Source organism: Corvus hawaiiensis, chromosome 13, assembly GCF_020740725.1.
Source record: "Corvus hawaiiensis isolate bCorHaw1 chromosome 13, bCorHaw1.pri.cur, whole genome shotgun sequence".
In the NCBI taxonomy this organism is placed as follows: Eukaryota; Metazoa; Chordata; class Aves; order Passeriformes; family Corvidae; genus Corvus; species Corvus hawaiiensis.
Window position 1 is genome coordinate 1,254,771 of NC_063225.1, and position 23,610 is coordinate 1,278,380.

General features: G+C 43.2%; 1 protein-coding gene and 1 long non-coding RNA gene across 4 annotated transcripts in view; one reads left to right on the top strand and one right to left on the bottom strand.

The window, feature by feature from the left end:
* The window catches only part of TMOD2 (tropomodulin 2), a 35,073-nt gene extending 15,466 nt beyond the window's left edge, over nt 1–19,607 (top strand). For all 3 annotated transcript variants that reach the window (XM_048317541.1, XM_048317542.1, XM_048317543.1), the window contains exons 4-10: nt 8,378–8,500; nt 9,579–9,665; nt 12,337–12,467; nt 13,056–13,163; nt 13,435–13,578; nt 13,898–14,042; nt 16,161–19,607. In XM_048317541.1, coding sequence (XP_048173498.1) covers nt 8,378–8,500; nt 9,579–9,665; nt 12,337–12,467; nt 13,056–13,163; nt 13,435–13,578; nt 13,898–14,042; nt 16,161–16,195 — 773 coding nt within the window. In that variant the 3' untranslated portion in view covers nt 16,196–19,607. The remainder of the gene's footprint in view (nt 1–8,377; nt 8,501–9,578; nt 9,666–12,336; nt 12,468–13,055; nt 13,164–13,434; nt 13,579–13,897; nt 14,043–16,160) is intronic.
* The window catches only part of LOC125332552, a 56,116-nt gene that overhangs the window by 19,736 nt on the left and 12,770 nt on the right, over nt 1–23,610 (bottom strand). The gene's annotated exons all lie outside the window — the stretch shown is intronic.

The following is a 23,610-nucleotide window of genomic DNA, read 5'->3' on the forward strand; positions in this document are numbered from 1 at the left end:
AGATGCCAATGTGCCATTTGGCACTATGTATGACCTGAGAATATTTGTGTGTCAGTAGGATTAGAGTGTGTCAAGTGTTGTTTGAGCTTTTGTCAGTGTTTTGTACTATGATATTTGTCTGCCACTGGGATTTATTTTTTCAAGTTTAGGAAGTGGGGTGCTTCTACTAAATGCTAAGTGACATTTCTACCAATTCCTGCAGTTACCATACAAAGCTAAAACTTGGAAATTCACTGCTGAGCTGAAAAGAAGGTGGCATTTAAAATATCCTCCTTCCAGAAGAGTCTGTGATACATTATGATTTGTTACCTACTGTGACTGCCTCTCTTTTTTTTTGTTGTTAATTAGAGAGTTAGATTAGACTGGTCAAGATTAGAGAGTTCTTGACCAGGAAGCAATACCAAGCAGCTGCTGAAGGACAAAACTCAGTTGCCTCTGTTGGTCTCTATATGCTGGGCAACCATAAGGTTTTGATTGTCCTAGAAAACAAGCCAAAACAAATTCCAGGGCTGACAGGGATATCCAGAATGGTTAAAACACAGGAAGTGTTAAATATGAGCCCAAGACGGGGGGGCTGGTTATGCAGGGAATTGCCTTGTTTTTGATTGTAATTGTGGTTTCAGGAGGTTGGAGGCATTTGGCAAAAACAATCAAACGTGTGGAATGCATTAGGGTTTTGGCCCTCTGCCATACTGCAGCTTGGTAACTTCAGTAACTGCTGTACAAAAAGGATTTAAGCCTGTATGGGAGAGATCTCAGATTTCAATGGAGACCCCGGGTTTGCCTGAACTGGGCCTGAAATGGTCACAGGTGCACACCCAAAACTGGCCATTGAGAAATGTTTTCAGGCTGCTTTACCCACATCCTCCCTAACACAAGTCAGGGCTGGGTAGGTCATTTGAATGCCCCATTATGTGCTTTGAAATGATCTGGTGGCTTTCAGGAACTCTCGTGCAACACAGATGTCTCTTAGTAATGAGCAGTGGGGCTGATAACTGGGGCCATAGAGATGGGCAGTTTGTAAGTGTTTATTTTGTGTATTTTGGATTTGTTCCTGCTTAGGATAGATGTGCTAGAAATCCTTACACAGAATCTGATGGTCTGTGGAAGTTACTTAGACCGACCCACTGCTGGTTATCAGACTTCCATCACTTCCATGGGAAGTGTCACTTTCAAGTTCATGAATGACCCAGGAATAAAAAGAAAAGGTGGGGAACATAAGGAGCAGTGCAGGCACAAAGTGTGTGCCAGAGCACTGCCAGTGCTGTGTTTTCTGTGCAGTCCATACATCTGACCTCAGGTAAGAGCTGAGTCCTGCTGTGATACAGGCACGGACTGGTAACAGCAGCTCTGTTTCTGCTTTGCTGCAGGGGTCTCTGAACTGTATGGTACTAGTGAAACATCATTCAAAAGGGTTCTTCTGTTGTGAAATGTCATTGGCTATGAAAGGTTGCTTTAAGGATTGCTGTTTCAACCCTTCACCACTGTCCCTGTTTTCTACAAGGTCTTCCACTCCTTGCCAAACCATTTCATTCTGGATCCGATCCAGTTCTCATCAAAGTCGTGCAAAAACTCCAGTGGATCAGGCTATTATTATTTGTGGCTGGAAAGGGAAGGGGAACATGCCTGTATGTGATTAAATACTAACCTTTTCAGCTGATTGATAAAAGGGAAAGGGAAGGAAGTACCAGAGAACTTCTGGCCAAACCCATGTTTTCAGTTGCTCTGTCAGAGACCATCTACGTTGCATGTGGTGCTGTGCCAAGCAGAGTATCAATACACAGCACCAGTAATAAGGACAGGCATTTTCAGAAGGTCACAGCATTGGAGTAGATGCTAATGAGTTCCAATTCCACACTGTCTAACAGGCTGCTTTCAAAAGTCAGGGTTTAGTATAGAGACACAGTATCTTCCCTGGATTGACATGGCTGTTGTTTCACCCCCAGCGCTTAAATGGTTTGATTAAATTTCTGCCACCTTTTTCCTATTCTTTAGGGCTTAAATTTAGAGCTGATGTTTGTCTCTTAAGGCATTGAAAGCGTTGCAGTTGCTGACAGTAATGCCTCTAGCCAGTGCCTTTCACTGCTTGCTTTTTTAAGACTCTCTTTTAGTTCTTCATGACTTTGCCAAACTTGCACAGTTCACAGAGAAATTTCCCATGCTGAGAAGCTGCCTCGAGTTGAATTTTTGGAAAGTGTCAGCAAAAAGGACTTAGCTGCTTCCAAGAACAAGATTAGGAGAAAACACATTGTTTTATCCATCTAGAGAAAATTTTTCCAGCTGTTTTTTTTCATGACCTGCAGTGCCCCCACGCTTTGAAGAGAGGACTTGAAATGTATGCCCTTTGGAATCCCCAGGGAAATATACTCAAGTCTGGCATCTTCAAAATATTGTGCTTTCTTGTACATCCAGTTGGTTACAGCATTCTCCAGATGCTCCCCGTGCAGTGAGTGTCAGCCAGAGCTCCTGCCTGCCCGTGGCGGCACATGTGACAGCCCAGCAGTGCCCAGAGGGACCCGGCGTGGCCGGGCTCCCGGGATGTTCCTGCAATTGCTCCTCTGGGATGCCACTGTCACACCAGGACCAAGGGCAGGGAGACTCCCTCCTGCTCTGACCGAGCTCCCCTGCCTTTGTGAGGGCACTGTAAAGGAAAAAAAAGAGTAAACAGCCAGCAGAGAGGCTGGGGCAGAGAGGTGGGGTGGGGGGGTTGAGGAGCTGTATGAATATTCCAGGATGAAGGACTAGACGTGGCAGCTCTAGGGAAAGGAGCAGTAGAGGACAGCAGTGGCAAGGAAGGGAGGGCAGAAGGAAAGGAGGTGGTGGGAAGGGTCAGGATTCAAAGATTTTTTTAAAACCAGGAGACACAGGGGATGGGGAAGGCACAGGGGGCCTTCCTGAGGAAAGGAAAGAGGAGAAGAATGTGTTGGATGGGAGAAAAGAGGCCAGAAAAGAACATAACTAGTGCTGCATTCCGCTCTGCCCATGTTTCAAGGGTCTTTGATGTCCAGGAGGGCATCACTGAAGTGCAGTGGCACGGTTTGAGTTTCTTCCTCCTCTGGCACCATTCCACACCAGATATAAGAGCTTTCTGCTCACTTGGTGGAGTGGATAATCCAGGAGGGAATCCAGGAGGGAATCCAGGAGGGAATCCAGGAGGGAATCCAGAGGACTGCCCTGCATCCTAACTTGTGATACTTCGTGTGAGGGTCTGGAGAAATTCTGGGCTTCCTTCTGTTTTAAAAAATACGGGTTGGCTTTTGTTTATTTTTGTTTGAGCACGCATGCTTTCCAGGAGAGCTCTCTGAAGGTGTTGCTGCAGTGGCAGAGTCACAGCATGCTGATCAAAGTCAAGGATACTGGTGCAACTTAAGTTCACTTTTTCTGTGCACAATAGATTTAATAACTTTGGAATGCTTATCTTTGCAACCTTCCTATTCCATTGTCATAATTTTTAAGGCATAGAATATGCTGACACTAATCCAAGACCAACAGAACAGCAACAATTATGATTTTTATTACTACTGGCGTTCAGCTTCACGCTTACTCAAACTTGGCCTGTTTTCTTCTTCATAATACAAATTTGTCCTTGGTAAGAACTAATTTAGCTCCATTTTTATAGAATATTTGTAGGGAGGGGTTTAAGTAAGCCTCAACAGAAAAGAACAGTGTAAAATGGAAAAAGTGAATCAAGTGCCTGTGATTTATGCAAGGCAGATTTCCAGGATTATTGAATTTCACTCCCAAGGTCAGTGTAGCATTCTGTAATTGAGAACAAACAGGCACTCACTGTAGTCAGTGATTCATTGAGAAGTCAGCAGTAGTAAGTGTAACCAGGTATTTTCTTGAAAGTACAATAATCTGAGCTACAGTTTGTAGGAAAAGAAAGTACATTATTGTTTTACAATTATGGCAGAAAATGCATTTATATTATAAAATTAAGTAAATATCCTTAAAAAATTGATGTTAAATAAAAGGAGATTTTTTACAGCTAATATAAATGGCCTTATTTCCTATTGCTCTGAGTTTTACTGAGTTTTGGCTTGTACAGTTTTGACTTCTACAAGATGGGAGTAAACACCAAGTATATACTAAATATAAATAAATACTAAAATAAAAATGGTGGCAATTTATATTCATTCATAAAAGTCTAATGACAGAAGAAGGAAGGAATAGAGGAGACATCTCAGAAATGATGCTCCAAATGCTGCAAACTATAAACAAAGGTGAAATCCTCAAAATGTTTTTAGATTGGACTTGCTACTAAAATCCTACCAACTGCACTCTCCAAATTCCTTTTTCTCCCTCTCCTTATATAACAATAAATAAAAACCTCACTTCAGGAAAGTCCACTTGAAGCGTTCCCTGCTCAGTTAATCAATCTTCCTGCAGATGTGCACATGGCAGTTCATTGCTGCTGTGTAAGGGAGGGATCTCATTTCCTTGTGTTACTCTGACAGGGCATTTGCACGATGCAGGAAAAGAGACCTGGCTGAACCAAGTGGCAGAATTACACCTGTGATTCATGTCTGTTCCCAGTGAATTTCTTTTTTCATAGAGAATTTGCTTTCCTTTTACCTTGGTCCACATTTCTCTATCTCTCTGTAGTGCCCTTCTCTGAATCCTTCTTCCCTCTGCTTGTCAATGGATTTTGTTTCCCCAAGCCTCTTCTGAGGAAAACATGAACCATATCATATTTCAGTTTCAACAGAAGTTTTGTTTTTGCAGTGGGTGAACAGGAGTAGGTCTGCAGTTAAACTGAGCCAGGACAAAACTCTGCTCACTGCACTCACAGTCAGAAAGCCCTGGTTTGTAATAAGCTGCCTCAGTCATCATCCAGGTCACCCCAGACACTTAGCCCAGTTTGGCCAAAAGGAGGGGAGAACTGCAGTGATGCACACTTAAAATTTCACATTGAAAGAAAGCACTTGGGATTCCACACACTTTGGGTTTCTATGCTTGTGTAAAAACAAAATTGTATCTTACTGCAATTGAATTTTGGTTTGCAGTTAAACAAAGAATACATTATTTTTATGCAGAAGTGTGGTTATTTTTGTCTTGTTAACACCAAAGTAGCTCAAGTTGTGTATAAACAGAACTTTTGTCACGTGTTTTTCATTGGTAGAAAGTTAAGGTATTGCTGTTAAGACTTAGCACAGAATGTTAGCATATTCTGGAGGCAAAAGATTAAACAGCCAACATTAATTATACCACACAGAATAAAGTAATAATAAAGTACCTTCTAAAACACAGTGTGAATATAAAGAACACCAAGAGCAGCAGCCTTTCTTCATAAATCTCACTTTAAAATAATGAAATGTCACTATTCCTCCAAGGCTTCTTCCAAATAATAAATTTTAAGTTGGACCATTGAATCAAGGAAGCCACAATCCATATTTTATTTTGTCAGTGAATTCCATGATGCACTGGAAAATGAATTTACAATGTACAAATGTGGGACTAGGAGAGACCTCCTGAATCTTCAAACTCTCTCCTTAAATAATGAAAGGAAGCTGGTTGACAGCTGTCTATAAACAGACACACGGTTTTGCAGTTGGTGGACAGGTAATAAATTCCTAATAACATGCTAAAACATGAGCCTTTCTAGCCTCCATCTGCTGTGCTACAGAATCTCCTCACAGTGGAATGTTCTTGTCAAGATAGCAGTAAAAAGAATATTTTTAAAACACCACTGGATGCCAGCAAGGCCCACATACATTAAAGATATATATTACTATCTTGGACATGACCTTGCCCCTGTAAATATTTCATATAACCAATAATAGAATTTTTTTTCTAAAACATTTGCCAAGAATGCATTGAATGAAACTATCATTGGGAATCATATACACATTTAACGAGAGCCGGGCTGTCAGCCAACAATTACGTCTGCCTGAAGCAAATGTTTGAAATGGTATTCCTATATATGTGAACTGCACAGAAAAGGTATGAGCCTGTACTGGTTTCCATTACCCCTTGATTTCTTGCTGTGCAAGGTACTTGGCCTGCACACATCCAAAGTCCTTAGAGAAAGACCAACTCTACCACGTATCGTGTCCAGTTTAGTCCAAGCTCAGGGTCCTGTGTCTCCTTACAGTGTTATGTGTGAAAGTACAGGCTGGCGGCAGTATTTGTTAAAAGTGGGGCTGGGCTTCAGCCCTGGGAAGGATGCCCTAGTGCCTGCTGGAGATGCTGTGTCTCCACACGCTGTGGCTCTGTGGAGATTGCTGTCACAGAACAGTACTACCAGGCAGGATAAGGATCAGCAGGATTCCCTCAGTTTCTCAAACAACCTACTGGGTACTTGAAACTCCTGTGGATCCACCAGTGATCTGAAAGGAGAACACTTTGTGGACAGTATTCCTCACTATTGATTGTTCACTCAGATTCTGATTGATTTTGGTTTTCTAGCTTCCAGCACAGTAATGAATTTTTTTCCTTGTCAAGCTGGCATCAAGTTAAGTCTTGGTCAGTGGTGTCTGGAAACTGTTATCCAACACTTCAGATTAGGTGGTAGCACAGAGGGAGTCTGAAGTCTTACCACCTGTGCTGCTATTAAATCTGGAGAGCATGACTGACCTGTCTTTGCAGAGTATTTCTCTCCTCAGATTTCCACTTGACTTTTGTTTGATGCTGCTGGGATGGCTGTCCCTGCTTGCTGTGGCCCAATGCAGTCACAGTTTAAATGGTTCTTACCTTTCACCCACCAAAGGCTTCTATCTTCTTGAAGCCTTTTCTCAAAAGATTACTTACTTAAAGTATCACATGAAAAATAAATCATACCATGATACTACTTTGTCTTTCTACATAACTTTCTGTCCAGTTTTGTACTCAGAAGTTGTTTAGCCTTGGTAGAAATATCTCCAAGGTAAATAATTTGAATCGTGTATCAATAAACCTTACCAGAGTTTCAGGAATCTCCTTTAAATTTTTTTTCTGAGCTTATTCAGTGACTTGAGTCATGGAAGCTGACAGCAAAAAAATGGCTGTAGACAAACTTGTATAAAAGATATAAATGAATTGGAAATTACTACATGAAAATGATACTTTGGAACATAATGGGGAAAAACAAAGCCACAAAAGGATGACAGTGTTGCAAAACCAGAGACAAAGCATTTGTAGTTCAACACTAAATATCAGAATTACATTTATGAATGGTAACAATATCACTAATACAGTTAAACTACTTCAGAGACATTTCAAGAAGTCACAGGATATGCTTCAAGCATTACATCTAGAGTGTACAAAGCTGCACAAAAATAAAATTTAAAGCTGACAGTGGGCCACAGCCACCTGCACCAAAGATCATCACAGCTTCATTACAATAGGATTAATTAAAGACTGCTTGAGGAGTAGTTGTTAGGGACCAGGTGAGGGGAACTATCCCACACTGGACAGTAGCCCTTGGAATTCAGCCCCTTACTGGAGCAGTGGCACTGTCTGTTGCATGTGGCATCATCCAGTGTGTCAGTGACTGCAGGGCTTTGGTCAGGAGGGCCGAGTGGGAGTGATGCCATGATGATGGCCCAGCAGTGCTGCTGACTCAAGTGCAGCTCCAGCTCTGATTTAAAGGGCCTCGCTCCAAGCATCTGCAGTTGCATCATCACACTGCTGAGGTTAACCATCATAGCAGCCCACAGCAGTAGTGGAACTTGTTGTGTTGTTCCTGGAGTTATCCTGCAGTTTCCTCATTTCAGCAGACAGGCCAATGACCTCAGTCTTGGGGGAATATTGCATGGAAACACACATCTGCACACCCAAAGGTATCAGCAGGATACAGAGAGAGACAAACACATCAGGAGTCTTTCTTGGGCTACATGTGGTTCAGTTCAGACTGCTCAGGCCTGCACAAATGATCAGGATAAGGCTATTTATGTGAATGATCATCAGGAGACACAGAGGGGAAATATACTGGAGGGACTGGGTATTAAACTGAGTTACTGGAAGAGAACGGGTTTGCTGAGCTTTCAGGATCAGGTATGGAGTTCATGAACTGAAAGATTCTTGCAGTAGGATGGTTTTAACTGCTCCTAGTGACTCATTTAAATAGAAGGATGAAATTTCTGCAAGCTTTTTGTATAGACCTGATTCTGCCTATTTAAGGACACAGGACCTTCAGAAAAATCCCAGCTGGGACTGTTCCTGAGAGCACATTCCCTAAAATAACAGTCAACAACACAGAGCAGAAATCCGCACCTTTTATTTTTAGATTTGCTAAGATTCTGGTGGGGAGGATAACATCAAGTAAGAAAGAGAAAAACATGCATGAGATAATATTTCCAAGCAGTTCCACTGTCACAGACCTATTCCCCTGCTGCCAGGAGGCAAAGGAGTTGTTCCAATAATTCATTGCTCACTCTGGTTTTTTTTATTCTCTTAGGAAAAATATTTATCCCTAAAGAAAAGCCTGTAGAAACCCGCACAGAAGAGAAAGTGACCCTGGATCCAGAACTAGAAGAGGCCCTGGCCAGTGCTTCAGATACTGAGCTCTATGACCTTGCAGGTTAGATAATACATAGATATGATCCTCCCAAATGTCCAGCTCTTCTCTGGCCAGACCTGCCCCCAGGAGTGTCTCATGATGACCCCTCAGGCCCCTGGTGCTTGTCTGACAGGTGGCCAAGCTGTGGGCCACTCGTTGCCCAGGATGATTGAAGCGTGACTCGACAGCTGCTGCATTTCAGACTCCTCTACCTACAACTGATGTTGTAGGGGGGAAGATGAACCAGCTCACGGGATTTCGGGAAGGGAAGGGTGCTCAGTGGACTGCAGGCTGGGGTGCTGGCACTCTAATGGGAGTGACTGACCTTACTGTACTCACATTGTTTGTAGTGTACTCTTGCTACCTCCTCTCAACTCTGACATCCCAAATAGCAGGATAAACTTGTCACAGAATGCAGTGGATAAAGATCCTGAATCCATGAGGAAATTTGGAATCTAACCCATTGAATGAGAAAATTGGTTGCCAGGTCATTAGACCTGGGTGTCTTCACCACTTCTTATTGTTTTCCAAGCATGTTAATATCGATGTGCTTCCATAAGAAACCCTGGTGGGAATGCCAATGCATTAAGCTCATCACACGTACAGTGACATTTTCAAGTACACCAAACAATAGAACATAAGAGTAATAAGAAGTTCAGGTTTTATGTTAGGGAAGAAAAGTGATTAGGAGCGTAGCACTGAAACAAATTACCCAAAGAGATGGTGGGATTTCCATCCCTGGGTGTTTTCAGACTGCAGCTAGACAAAGCCATGGCTGACCTCATTAATGCTGGCAACACTCCTGTCTGCAGGAGAGGCTGGACAAGATGACCCACAGTGGTTCCTTCCAGCTGGCACTTCTGTGATATGCATTCTACATTGACTCAATTGTTCAAAAATCTATATTGAAAGTGCCTGTATCTCCAGAATTTGGAGCCCAAAAGACTCTCCCTACAAGCAGGCATGATGCAGACAGTGAACATTTTGTAAAGGGGGTTTTGTTTGGGGAACTAAAGTACAATTTGTAGGAGATACTTTCCTGCAATCTGTGTTCCTGCCATTAACATTGTATCCTCTTGCTGGTATTTACACATTCCAGCTGTTCTTGGAGTGCACAATATGGTCAACAACCCAAAATTTGATGAAGCAGGGGCCCGCGGTAAAGATGGAAAAGGAATCGTGAGAAGTAAGTAAGCAGATTTCTCTTGTGGGCTGCATGTCATCTTTTGGCACTTCTACACCTATAGGTGAGCTCTGTTGGTCTAATTTAGTGTAATGTGGCTGGGCCTAACTGATTGATCTAATTAATCATGAGAGGTGGCTTTTTAAAAGTAAAAACAATCTTAAAATTCACTATAAGGACAACAGTAGTATACAAACAGAACGTTCCTAAGGAAATTTGTTTTCCTAGAAAGCAGTATCTGGCTCTGCAGAGGTGCTTGAGAGAGTGGGAGTATTTAAGAGGCAAAGACATACAAAATTCCATTCCACTTCAGTTTAGGCAGCAGGCAGAAAACAGAGTGAGCTGCAGCTAAGAGTTGGCCACAGTTCAGGCCAGGCCATCTTGCCCCAAGTACCTACATTTACACAACTGAAAAATGACTTTGTAACCACTGGGCTCAAATGTGGCAGAATCCCTGTCCTAGGCACATCTGTGACCAGAGTCACCTCAAGCTGCATCCATAGGGAGGCAGAGACTGCAGGGATGTGCTCCTGCCCCAGCTCCTCCCTCTGATCCACCACGTCCGCCTGGCTCCCGTGGCAGTGTGTGTAAACTGTGCCTGTTCTGTGGCTCCCTCGGGACACAGGAAACAGAATTGTTCCAGAAATCCCCCAAGAGAAACAGCTGTAGTTACTAGGAACAAATCCAGAAATGTTTGCACTAAATAAACGGACCTTTGGTGAATCAGGTCTTAGCTCAGCAACCCACAGGAGGCTGGATGGAGGGAGAAATGGGTGCATCTGAATTCCAAGCTTTTCTTGAGAGCTGCCAAACCTTGATCCAGAGCTTGTCACCTCCAAGCCCTGGGATATCAAGTGGGCTAAACTTTGCTTTTTAAGACAAAACTGTGGAATGCCCTTTCCTGGGGAAACAGTACTAAAAAAATGTTTTCTTCTTCTAAGGCCATGAGAACAGCGTCTGTCTTTACCAAGGGCTTTCCTTTCCATCTTCCATTACTAAAGGGGAGGTGGGAAAGTAGACAGGACACCGTGTCACTTCATTTTTCTCAGGATTAAGCTGCTCTGCAAGCCTTCCCAGTGGGACCCTGTGTGAGCTGCCATCTATCTCATAACAGGCAACTGCATGCATTACTAATCCTCATAGATTTCAGAATATTTTTGTTGCACTGAGTCAAAAAGTCAGCTATGTGAGTCAGCTAAACTATGCTCCAATCACAGACCTACGAACCAGAAAATCACTGTCACATCACCGTGTTCTTTGGTCCAAAAGCAATATCTTCCCTTAGCCAAGTGAAATGCTTCAGTAAAAATTTGCTCATCGATGTGGCAAAACAGCACCATGATTAAAGAAACAAGAAGAACTCATGGGAGGCAAGAAGAAGTAGAAAATGAAAGCTGCTCCTAACTGTAGGCTGAGTACACTGTGGTGTCTAACCTGAGGACAGGGTGCTTGTGTCTCCCTGCTCCCAGTCTGGCCGGGCGTTGCCACAAGTGCAACAAATGCTTTGCTTTTTTTGTTTACTTTCTATCCTCGCATCCAAGGTGAATTCTCTAAATGTAGTTTTCAATTCCCAGCTCCCTAGGAAGGCTGAAGTGTTATTCAGGTATATGTGAGGTCTCTCAGGGAATTAGTAAAAAAAAAGTTTGGCATCAAAGAGAGTGGAGTGAAAGCTAGCTCAAGGTTTGTGTATGACCATCTCTACTATGAGTTCTAAAAAAAGATGTGGCTTTCTTTTGGCCCATGACATGGCATGAACTTTTACTCTTTGCAATGAACAGCAATGTGTGCTACACTGAGACTTGAGCACAAGTCTTCAAAATCTCTCCCTGTCCGCAGCATAAAATAAAAACATTTAAACATACTTGTGGTCAGCAGCATATTCCTTTCTTGCCTCTAGTGGCTTGGGTGGTCAGGGTTAATAAATTAATCTCCACAACTATATGCATGGGAATTAGAAGTACTAATTGTGTTCTAAGCTATGATTTTTATGCATGTCTGAGAATATTTATAGCTCATAGCTTCCAGCACTAAATACCATAGTTCTTTGGAACATGACTACTCAAAGATTTCATAAATCTTGGTGCTGGCAGACAGACTTATTTTTCATGCTTTGATAGTTTTATTATTTAGAAAGTGCAGATGTTGCAATTTTACAAGAGCTAATTGAATTTATAGTAGGGCTGATAGTATCAGCTGAGAGGAGGAAACTGAGGGGCCTCCTCTCGTGTTGCCTTACGTGGCACAGTCTATTCAAAGGTGCAGGGACATTTTCTTACGAATGTAACGGGCAAGTTCTGAGCACACCTTTCTTTACAGATATTAGACACAGTACAAAGCAGCCCTTGCAGTATATCACATCCCAAACAATAGTCTTCAAAGCTGCTTTGGCTCAAATTTGGCTTTGGCTCCAGGGATTTTGTATATAAAGGAGGAATTTGCCCGTGACGACGCTGCCCAGCCTCCGTGACCACAGCCTCCAGTGACAGCTCTGGGTGCACAGTACGTGCAAAGGGTATGGCAGGGATAATGGGGATAATACTCCTGCTTGCAGGTTTTGTAGTTCTCATAAACCCTTCCTGGACTGCTGCAGTACAAACCTAAATGGGAGTTGAACAGCCAGAGTGATGATGATGCCTGTTCCTCGGTTGACATTGCGTGAGATCTTGTGTTGCAGATGTCGTGAAAGGTGAAAAGGTCAAGCCCATCTTTGAGGAGCCACCTAATCCAACCAATGTGGAAGCAAGTTTACAAAGGATAAAAGCAAATGATCCTAGTCTCACAGAAATTAATCTCAACAACATAAAGGTAGGTGCTGTGGTTTCGTTTATGTCATCATAGGAGGATTTATTCAAGTCTTTCCAAAGCCTGTGCCTTTTATCTTCAAATTTTGTCTCTCTTTACTGTTCAGAAAAAGCAGGACACTCAGGGAAGGGATGGGGAAAGCTCAAGGCTCCAAGGTCATCAATTCCTGATACTGAATTAAATTCCAATTAACAGCCCAAGGGGTGACTCCCTTTGGCTGCCTTTCTTCAGCAGATGGTAAAGGAAGATATCTCATGGGTACTGTGTAATCATCACTGGCCAAATTCAATTAGCCCTCGTGGAGACTGAACAGCTGGCAGCAGAATAGGAAAGTAGCTCAGTGATGGCCACGTGCTGGCCTTGGCCTGGCCCAGTTCTGGGCAGCGCTGACATGGCAGCCTGGCACAGGCCCCACGAGCCTCTGGGGGCCACTGTACCCACAGGGTGCTCTGTCCATGCTGACGCACTCCTAAAAGCATCAGGGATGTTAAACTTGCATAGACTGTGGTTGCTACTCCATCAGTTTGATAATAATTAAAATCAGCAGTGTGACTGGCTTTCCTAATTACCGGATTTGTCTTCTTACTGTAGAATATTCCTATTCCAACACTGAAAGAATTTGCTAAAGCTCTGGAAACCAACACACATGTGAAGACATTCAGCCTTGCAGCTACTCGAAGCAATGACCCTGTAGCTATTGTAAGTTTTAACATTACTGGGAAAAAAACCCAAAACAACACAACAAATTTTAAGTAGGTCCATGTCTGCTTTAGAATACATTCTTTATTTTCTCTTGCAGGAATTCCCTGTGGCTATACAAAGTAGAAATATAATCTCTTCTGATCTACCTCTGTGTTCTTCTAAGCATATTTGTGGCTTTTTTTCTTGTTGGTACTAAGCTATATTTTGCAGATTCTCTATTGTTCCCTGAAACTTCCACAATTCATGTTCCTTCTTTTTGACTGTTCAGGCATTTGCAGATATGTTGAAAGTGAACAAAACACTGAAGAGTCTGAATGTAGAATCCAACTTCATCACTGGGACAGGGATTTTGGCACTGATTGATGCACTGAAAAAGAATGAATCCCTAACAGAGATTAAAATTGACAACCAGGTAAAGAGAGACCATTGGGGAAGTCCACTTTTGTTTCCCTTCCATATAGATTCCCAGAGGGTTCTGCTAGGGAACTCTGGCAGAGTCAAGGCAGCCTCTGTGGCTCTGTCATTCTGTAGCTCATGTCCCAAGTCAGTGGAACCAAAGAAAACTTCTCAATAAAACAAGTCAAAGCCAAGTACAAAACCCAGGGACAAAATCTTCAGGGATTCCCTTTGTAGTTTGCAGCCCAGTACTTAAATACAACCACTGACTTCTCTCTCATGTGAGAACAAATGTTTCTTTTTCTCTTGGGGACACTTCACTACATCGCCAACAGAGGCAGCAGCTTGGGACAGCTGTAGAGATGGAGATTGCCAAGATGCTGGAGGAGAACTCCAGGATTCTCAAGTTTGGATACCAGTTCACAAAACAAGGTCCAAGAACCAGGGTAGCAGCAGCTATCACTAAAAACAACGATCTGGGTAAGATACCACTACATTTACTCATCATTTATTTGTGTGAGCCAAGCCCTGACCTTCCCGGGCACAACTCCTCCTGTCTGTACATTCTGACTGAATCTTGACTACAGCATTCCAGCTGCTCTGTGTGAGGGGAGAGGCAAAGCTCCTCGGGCTCTAGGGGAGACAACAACAAAGATCCTACTGTGATTAGGAGCCACTATTCTACTCCTGCTCCTTCTGGGAATGGGAGTTATTTCAGCCTTTTCCCTGGAGTGTCTTGGATTTCTCACTGCTCTATCAGCTGTTCTGGACAGTAAACGAGGAATCAAACCCATCCTGTTTTTTCAGAGGACAGAGAAGTCCTGAGTTTGTTGTCCAGGCCATGATGGACCAGGCCTGCCCAGCCAAGGGAGCAAACCAGACCCTCCTGCCTGTGTGACCAAGTACAGGCAAAGACAGCAAAGCTCTGCAAGTCCCCGAGTGTGACACGCTCTGCCCTGTGTGCTCAGTACACAGAATACGAAGGAGGTCACTGGGCAAGAGAAGTTTAGAGTGAGAAGGGGAAGAAAATAATTAAACTTTTTGTTTTCAATCAGCTCTGCTTCAGAGTGGGGTATCAAACCATGATGTCTTTGCGGGTTTCAGCTTGGGCTTCTCTCTGTGGGAGCTAAGATAAAAACTGAGCTAAAGCCTTTTTCTTTCACACATGCTTTTGGGGTTTTGAAATTTTAATTTTTAGCAGTACCTAAGCGTTCCAACTATATACCATTTTTTCTGAAACTATCAGTGTCCCAGAATGGTATTTGAAACATCCTATCTACAAAGAGAGAAAACCCCTTTTTCCCCATTATTTTGCCAGTTGCCATTAGACTAATGTACTAATCTTCATTTTCCTGTGTTTGTGTTGTATGGTTTTGTTCACAATTTTGTAGGACAGAATTCCTAAAGGAATTCGATAAAATATAATAAATGAAGGAACAAAACACTGAAAGCAGACACAAATGACTGATGTTACACTGCAGGCTTTGGAATAATGCAGTCTGTTTGCCGAAAAGGCACGATGAAAAAAAACCTCCTCTCAGTAAAGTAATGGGATGTTTAGCAATATATTGTTGTTATTGATTTTCTGTGGTGTAAAGCATTCATTCATCCAGTTCTACTGCTTTGTTCTGTACTTCAGCCATTCAGTATCAGAAACAGGACATGACACTTTGACATAACACTAACTTTTTTATCACACAGACAGGAGAACCTCACAAATCTTACCTGGCCAGGTCAGAAAAGACTCAGTGCATTTTATTAGAATGTGGAGTAGCAAATGCTGCCCAACTAAACCTGCTCTATAGCAGGTATAATGTATTTTAAGTGCTGTAAAAATTCACATGGGACTGCTTGTCAAAATAATCTTGCCCATAACACAACATTTACCACTCTGCTTTGCTAAATGACAACTTCCATGTACGTCGTTTCCAGTGAGAAACCAGAGTTAATTAACTTACTATCAGATGGTTGATGCAGTCAGTACGTGTGAAGTTTAAACAGGTAACCAAAGGTCCAATATGGTATTTTCCTTGTTGCCAATATTCCCTGATATCAGTACTTGAGAGTACTTCAAATTATTTTCTAAAAGAATATGATTATTGCTTACCCATAGTATACACTGTGCAATTACAGAAGTTATTAATTTTTGATGCCTAAAGCTTAAATAATCCAGAGCACTGCCATGCAGACTAGAGCAGACCAGTATCAATTTAGCTGGAACACAGTGGCTTTTAAAAGAACAATAAAACTGTAATAAAAATCTAAATGGAATCACTGGAAGGAAGTGCAGGAAATGGTGATTTTTTTATCATCTAAAACCTTTAGCTCAGAATCTGATTTTTGTGAAAAATATATTGCTATGAACACTTGGTGCAATTCTACAGTCTGCGATACAGAAAACTGCAGTTTAGGTACAATTGTTTTGTTGGGCATTATGATCTATTAATTATGGTATTTGTGGGCATAATTCTTCTGAGCATTTCTCAGAAGGTCCTTCCTTCTGTGCTGGCTTCATGTTTCTGGGAAGGGGCAGTGTCTGTGAGAAGAGTCCTGGTGCTCTCGGGAAGGCAGTAATGACTCTCTCTCCTTGCTTTGCAGTTCGCAAGAAGCGGGTGGAAGGGGAGCGCCAGTAGCCACAGCATCGAGGACACGAGGCAGGACTGGAGGCCACCACCAGCTGCAGTCTCAGAGTGCTCACTGCTCAGAAGGGAAGGCACTGGATTACAGTGGGAGTTGCTGATTTCTGTTAATGTCTCCTTTTAACCTTGAAAACAGAGCCTGTTCATTTTCAATTTTCACGGTTAATGTAATTCCTATGAGACAGGTTCATAGTTGGTTTGATTTTAACGAAGAAAGTGGTTTGCAATATCTGAAGCCAATATGCAGCATCTTAACTGTGTTACTGAGCATAACATATAGTGACTCTGACCTTTATTTTAGACACTTTTTGATATGTTAAAGTATGACCTTGTGTATGGATAAGGGATTCTCTGCTGAAAATAGAAATTTTAGGGCCAAGTTCTGCAATGCCTTATGTTTGTGAATAATCCTTACTTATGTGTATAGTCCTGCTGAACTGAATCCTGCAATGGGCTGCTCCCAGGAGTAGAACTAGTGATGCCAGTACAGGTTTGCAGGTTCACACCCTTGAGCCTCTCTCCTGCAATGGGATCTGGGCAGCTGGAACCAGCTTGGAACAGCACCCGTCCCCCTTGTTGGGTCTCCACCCACCCAGCTCCCAGTGCAGGATCACGCCTAGACGTATAAACATTGTCAAAGCGTACTTGTTTACATAAGCTTAGCTTAGGTGGATCATTTTGTAATGTTACACTGATGTTTTTTATCCTTACTCCACATTCTAAAGTAATGTTAGTGCTGCCAATCCTATAGACGTTGAATGTTTTGAGTTTTTTTCTAGGCCAACAAGTTTTTGTTTGCTACTAGAATGCACAGTTTACAGCTATTAATCTTAACCTAAACAAGTATTCTGAGTAATATTTGTTTTGCTTTGAGCCATGAGGTTTTTTTAGTTCTGGTATTTATGTACATTTATTAGCATTATAGGACTGTTCTCAGGACCTTTTAGATGAAGACTAATTAAATAATTAATCCAGGAGAGCCACTGTGCTACTGGGAAAAGACATTAAAGGGGTAGTTTTGACAGCTACATAACTGACATTTATATGCTGCAGTTGAGGTTTGTCCCTGTATCACAAGGCACGTGGGTATTCGTGCCAGTGTTTATCTGAATAAGGGCAGATTTAAGCACATGCACAAATGCTTTGCTAAATCATGGCCTTAACTTAGATGCTGGACATAATCTTAACGCAGTGGAAAACACTCATGAAGCAGCAGCTAACCCCAGTGCTCAACAGAGTCAAAATTTTAGTAAGAATTCAGTCTGATGTTTCATTTTGTGTATTTTACAGTCTAAAACTACTCTCTACCACAGGTGTATCACTGCCAACAGTTGACTAACAGCCAGAAGTTCATTTTGGTTGCACGTGCACATGCTGTAAGAGCCAAGGGACACTCAGGGCAGGTGTGCAGGTGTGTCACACACCCCAAGCTTTCAGAAAGCTGCAGAAATGCTCCTGGGGCACACTGGCCTCTCCTCTGAGAGCAGGGAGGCAGCACTGCTTCCTCAGGGCAGTGCTGGACACCACAGTCACTGCAGGATACCCCTGAGCCAGCAGGGACTGCTGTGGGTCACTGTGCAGCTGGGCATCCGGGGATCAGAGGCCTGGGGAGCCCCAGAGCAGTCGGCAGATGCTGGGCACACTTCCCTGAGTGATGTTTTCATCTGGCTGGGGTGCAAGATAACAGGATGAACCCTCCCTCTGTGCCTTTTATAATGGAAATGAGTCGGTCCAAGGCAATGCTCTTCCTGTTGGGTACTGGTCTTTGTAGTGGGGGCCAACGTGAGTAACACTCACTGAAATCCCACTTAAAACATTTGGCTAAAGTGGTCTGCTGAGTTGGAATATAAAGTGCAGTAGCCACAGTTTACTTCCCTGAGAGCTCCCAGTCTCTACAATTTCCACTTCTTCCCTTCCTAAGAATAAACTGAAACCTTTGCTTTGTAAGTAAGAAACATAACACACAGGGGAGTCTTGCTAAGGGTTTCCTTAGATCCATGCAGGATTTTCTGTGAAAAACTTTGATATCCCATAAAAAAAAATTACAAGTTCTGTGATACAGTCATAACTCTGCATGGGCCTAAATAGAATCCTTAAAAAACATTTGGATTACCAGGGGAATACTGGGCTTTGCACCATGAAGTTTCATGAGTGGGAAGAATCCTCATCCACAAAGCCTAAAGATTATGTTACTGATAACCTCCAGTGATAGGAATCACACTGCCCCTAATTTCTTGTTCTTTTCCTTTGATCCAACCAAGGGAATCCCAATTATTAATCAATTCTGTGAAGATTTTTTTTGATTTTTTTTTTTTAAAGAGCGGTACGTATCTGTGTTTAAGGGAAACAAGTGCAATCCATTTCTAGTCTTAATTGCCATTGACAGTGTTGGTATTTGCATGCAGCAGTTTCACAAGGATGGGTTGGTGTGACTGCTTCGTGGTGTCTGCAGCATGTCCTGTGTAGCTTTGCTCAGAGCCACACACGTGGTTACACAGTCAGGTGGCTCCATCCCGGTTTTGCAGCCCCAGTTTGCACCATGGACCGAGGCACCTGGCTGGGGAAAGCCCTGTGGGCTCTCCACCCCTCCATCTGCCATGCCCTTTGCACAGCCACGGTGAGGGATCATCTCAAGCACCGGCCCCAGCATGAGAGCAGAGAGGGCTGGAGCCGTGCACCCCATGGCCAGGACCTGGGAGTCTGGCTCTTTCCAGCCCGTGGGAGGAGAGCTCCCAGTCCCTGGCGTTTTCTCCAGGCAGCTGCTGCCAGCCCCTGCAGGGGGACAGTGACCAGGGATGTCTGTCCTCCCTCTTCTGTGTGCTCCACACAAGGCCTTGGTTGTCACCAGCCTTGAGTATCACAGGTCAGACATTGCAACAATATAAAGGTCTGTTGGATGCAACAACAGCACACAATGGTGATGCTTGAAGGCAGATTTTCATACTAATACAGGATTATTTAGCTGGTTAAAAATCTCTGCAACTAACATGAAGGAGGGCAGGGTGTGACTAGCTTTCATATCCTACTTTCAGACAACATCTGCCATTGTCAGTGCTGAATGGGGAACAGGGACAGAGGAGTCCTTTTTTCTTAAGCAAACATTCAGGAGTAACTTTGTCTATTTTTGCACATTGCTTCTCGTGTTGACTGCTTCAGTTTGGTTTGTATTTTTTATAGAGTTTTTTCATGGGAAAGCTCAGCTTTGTGCGTGTCCTAACCCCCGTGTGAAGTGTAGCGTGTGCTGAGGACCATATGTGTACATGTGTAAAGGACGATGTTATCTCTGCAGCAAAGGAATTGCATGCGCACACTGTGGTGCATATTACTCAAGAGGAAGAGAATTACCACGCTATGTAACAGTGACTCCCCAGCATTGTGGTTTTTCTAAATAAACCTTCACAAAGGATTTGGGTTTTGCAATTTTTCATGGGTTTGTGCTTTGAATCAAGCCCCCCTTGGTGCTCTGACATCAGATTAAACAGCTTTCTCCACTGCGGCTCTCGCAGCTTTCACTCTCCTAGATTTCACCTTCTCAGGTGGAGACACATGTATTTCCTGCCCTCTGTTCTCCACACAGTGTCTCAGTGTATTTCCTGCCCTCTGTTCTCCACACAGTGTCTCAGCAATTTCCATATGGTGCCTCCTTAGAACTTGACACCAAGACACACCAATTTCTTCCACATTATACACAGCTCTAAGGTTCAAGGGGCTCAAGTGCATTGTAGAGTGCCTAAAGGCATGCACTGAGCTAATGACATGGTTAATGTGGTCCTTAGAACCTGTGCTGCATGATGAAAGAACTGCCAAGTACACATAACTGCACAGTGCATAAGGACAATTGAAAAGGAGATGTCAGAACATCTCCCCACAGACCATTTGCTCTCCACAATCCCAGGGAAGTTCACAGTTAACCCACAAACAAAACATCTTCTCTACCTGTTTTAGGACTGCCTTTACTTATGTCAGTACTTTAACTGTGAAATCTCACAGTGTCTTTCTTCTTTTCCTCTCCTCAATGTAAAGAAGTGGACAAGACTCTTCAAGGAAATGAGGAAATCTCATATTGAAAGAAGAGGAGGTATCTGTGTCCCAGTACGAGGTTCTGCTGGGATTTGCAGAGCGTAAATCAGAGGAGTGCCCATGGGAACTATGCAGCACAATTCCCAGATTCTCAGTCATAAGGGGATCAGAGAATACAGCTGCAGAGAAGCTCATGAGGTCATGCACTCCATTTCCTATCTCCAAGATAGGGTTTTATTTCTACATAATTCATAGCTTTTACAAAAAGACCAGTTTTGGCCCTGCATCCCTTTCATTACAGGAGTTGTGTTCAATTCCCTTGGGAATTTGAATATAAAGGCAGTATATGCCAAAGAACACAGATACTGTATCCCACCTTATCACTCTGCACCTTTATTTTAGCAATCAGCTTCTTCCCTTGCACTCATTTTTCATTTCACATACAGTTGAAAAATAATGACTTTACAAAGAGAGACTTGGTACTGTTCTTAGTCTCTGAGCATGAATGTTTATACCTTTCTTATTCCAATCAGCTCAATACTCTCCCAAGCCTGAGCAACAACAGTGCAAACCCCAGTGCTTCATACTCTGCAAGGAATGCCAGGTCATTTTCCCCATGAATATGATATGGAGTGACAGCCTGAACTGCAGGAAGCTGCATTTCCCACTGCCCACCCATCCCCTGCTGCTGCCATGCAGAAGGTCCCTTGCTGGTGTTCTTTTGATGCATCTACCCAAAAGTAAAATCTCAATTTTTAATGAAACAGAGACTCTGGGGAGTTTTAATGCAACATCACAGAACGGGGTGCAAGCTGACTAAATCTTGTGCCCTACTGCAGTAGCTCTGATCTGTTGGCTGCTGTGTTTCTCCAGCCACAGCCAGGAGCTCTGCGCTCTGCCCAGCACAAGCTGCTGCCAAACCTGCAGCAGGCTGGCACCCAAATGCAGCTCAAGGAGAGCTCAGAGAGGAACCACAGGGCAAGTGCTCTGCTGGGGATGAGGCTGTTGGACAGGAACCATGAAACCATGCAGTTCTCAAATCAACTTTTTGGATATTTTGATAGAGGACAGCATTTGCACATTAAACCCAACAAGCTGTTTCAGCCATAGCAAATGTACTTCTCTCTGAATGGAGCAGAGTGGTCAATGGCCTTTGAGGCTCCCTTTTGGAGGAAGTGGCAGAGGGGCAGAACACCAGCAGAATTGTGTTCAGCTGGTTCCCAGCCACAGCAAAGTGCTTTAAATATTCATGCTTTTCTTGTCCATTCCCATAAAGCAGATGAGCACAAACAAAAGCAGCACAAGGGGCCTCCCTTAATGAGGGTCTGTTTGCTTCTTACAGCCAGCTGCCTGACTTTATGGAGTCTGACATTAGGTAGACCCATTCAATGAGCAAGGGAGGAGAAAACAAGACAGAGAAAGCAATTGCATGTATTGTTTCACACTCAATCTTTGTTGATAATGATTGCATTGGTAGTAAATTGAAGAGAATCTGGAAGTAACAGAATTGTTTCTTTCACAGCTGTCACCAAAGATGCATGTCACCTAAAAGCTGCTTAGACCTCAATCTGTGTTGGTGAACACTGAAGAATTCCCCAGGCCTGGGAATCTTGCATTAATTCTGCCACTTGTCCATGAAAAGGTGGTATACTCATCATTCATCTAAATGGGCTTTAAAAGCTTTCAGATGATGATGGTGGAGAAAGAGGTGACAGTGTACAATGTCTGGTGAACTGGGGCACTGGCATTCATGGTTAGTTTGTACTCAGCAATGCTGGCACCCTGCACACGCTGGTGTTCATCACCCTCATTAACCAGATTAATTAGAGATCTAATGGGTTTTCGTGTTATAACAGCTCACAGGACACTGCATTCAGGAGCAGGAAAAACAGAGGCTCCCCCCACCCTGTGGCTGGTGGGCAGCACCAGGCAGCACAGTCACTCTATTCCATCCCTGTGCTTTTTCCTGCATGCTTTTCCTCCCATGCAGGCTGCTTGGGAGGGGGAAAAAAGGAAGAAAAAGAAAAAAAAAGAAGTCATTAAATTTGTCAACTCACTTGAAAATAAGAATAAACCCTCAAAAGAGTCTCCTTAAAATTTTGTTCTGCAGAACCAATTGCTCTGTGGCTGCTGATTAAAGCTCTCTCTGCCTTCACACTCCAAATGTGCTGGTTGATCCAGGTGAACTACAGGGACATCTGAAATGCACCACAAGGAAGTTCATGGCATCTCTTCTGAGCCTGGAATAAAGTCAAGAGCACTTTTACTGCAGCTGGACCTGGTTACCTCACGTTTAAGTTGCCCTCCTTTTCTGCAGAGTATTGATCTGATATCCATTTGTGGAAAAAAGTGGAGTGCCTGACAGAAGGGAAATGGAAGTTTGATTGTCAGGAGCGGACAGAAGCGCTCAGCAGCTGTGACAAACCCAGCCAGCAGGAACATAAGTGGTTATGCCACCTGCCAAGAGCTGGGGTCCCTTCCAGCAGTAGAGATTCATAGGGCTTGAAAGATCATTTCCATGATGAGAAAGACGGAAGGTTTAAACAAAGATATGTGATGACATTTAAATAAAAATGCATTTGCTTTCATTTCATATACATTTTTCATTAAAATGAGACAGCTGAACTTAATATTTTCTAGATATTTCCTATTCTATTTCTGTGCCAATGAGAAAATCCAATTAAAATATTATTTCCCTTCACTCTTTTGAAGCTTTCAAGCTGACTCCATAATTAAATGAACAAGTCATAACAAGTTACTTTTAATATTTGCACAATGGAAACCACTGTTTCCAAGGAGAAGCAGCATGATCCTGGATGCTGAGAAGTCAGCAGGGACTCCAGCCTGCACACAGCCAGCTCTGGAAGGGCAGCCATCTCCAGAGACACTGGCTGAGGCACCTCAGGCTGCTCCTGTGAAGGACTCACTGGGCTGTCTGGATAGCTTGGAGTCAGAATGAATCACTGCAAGAATGTCCAAGGAGATCTGGGCGCTCAGGAGGAGCCCTGCACAAGGTTTTGCTTACTGTCTGTCCACTGGTGCACGCAGTCATTGCAGCACCCAGCTGTGCCACTCACAGCCACTCACTTTGTCATGTAAGTCAAAGGCCAGGTAGGTCCTTAAATCACCTGGTGGAACAGCTCACAGCTTTGCCCATGAGTTGCTGTCAGCACCTGCTGCTTTGAAACTGCTTGGTGCTTTGTAAGGATTCCATTGGGTCGCATTTTTCCATGAGAGGGACTATGGGGCCACCTAGCCTGGCCTCTTGTGTATCTGACATCCTTAAACTGCATGCCAGTACCCAGCCTATGAGTCAATCAGGTCAAATACTTGCATTATATAGAATAAAACAAAAATGTTGACATAAGAACTGTGCTCCAGAGAGTAAG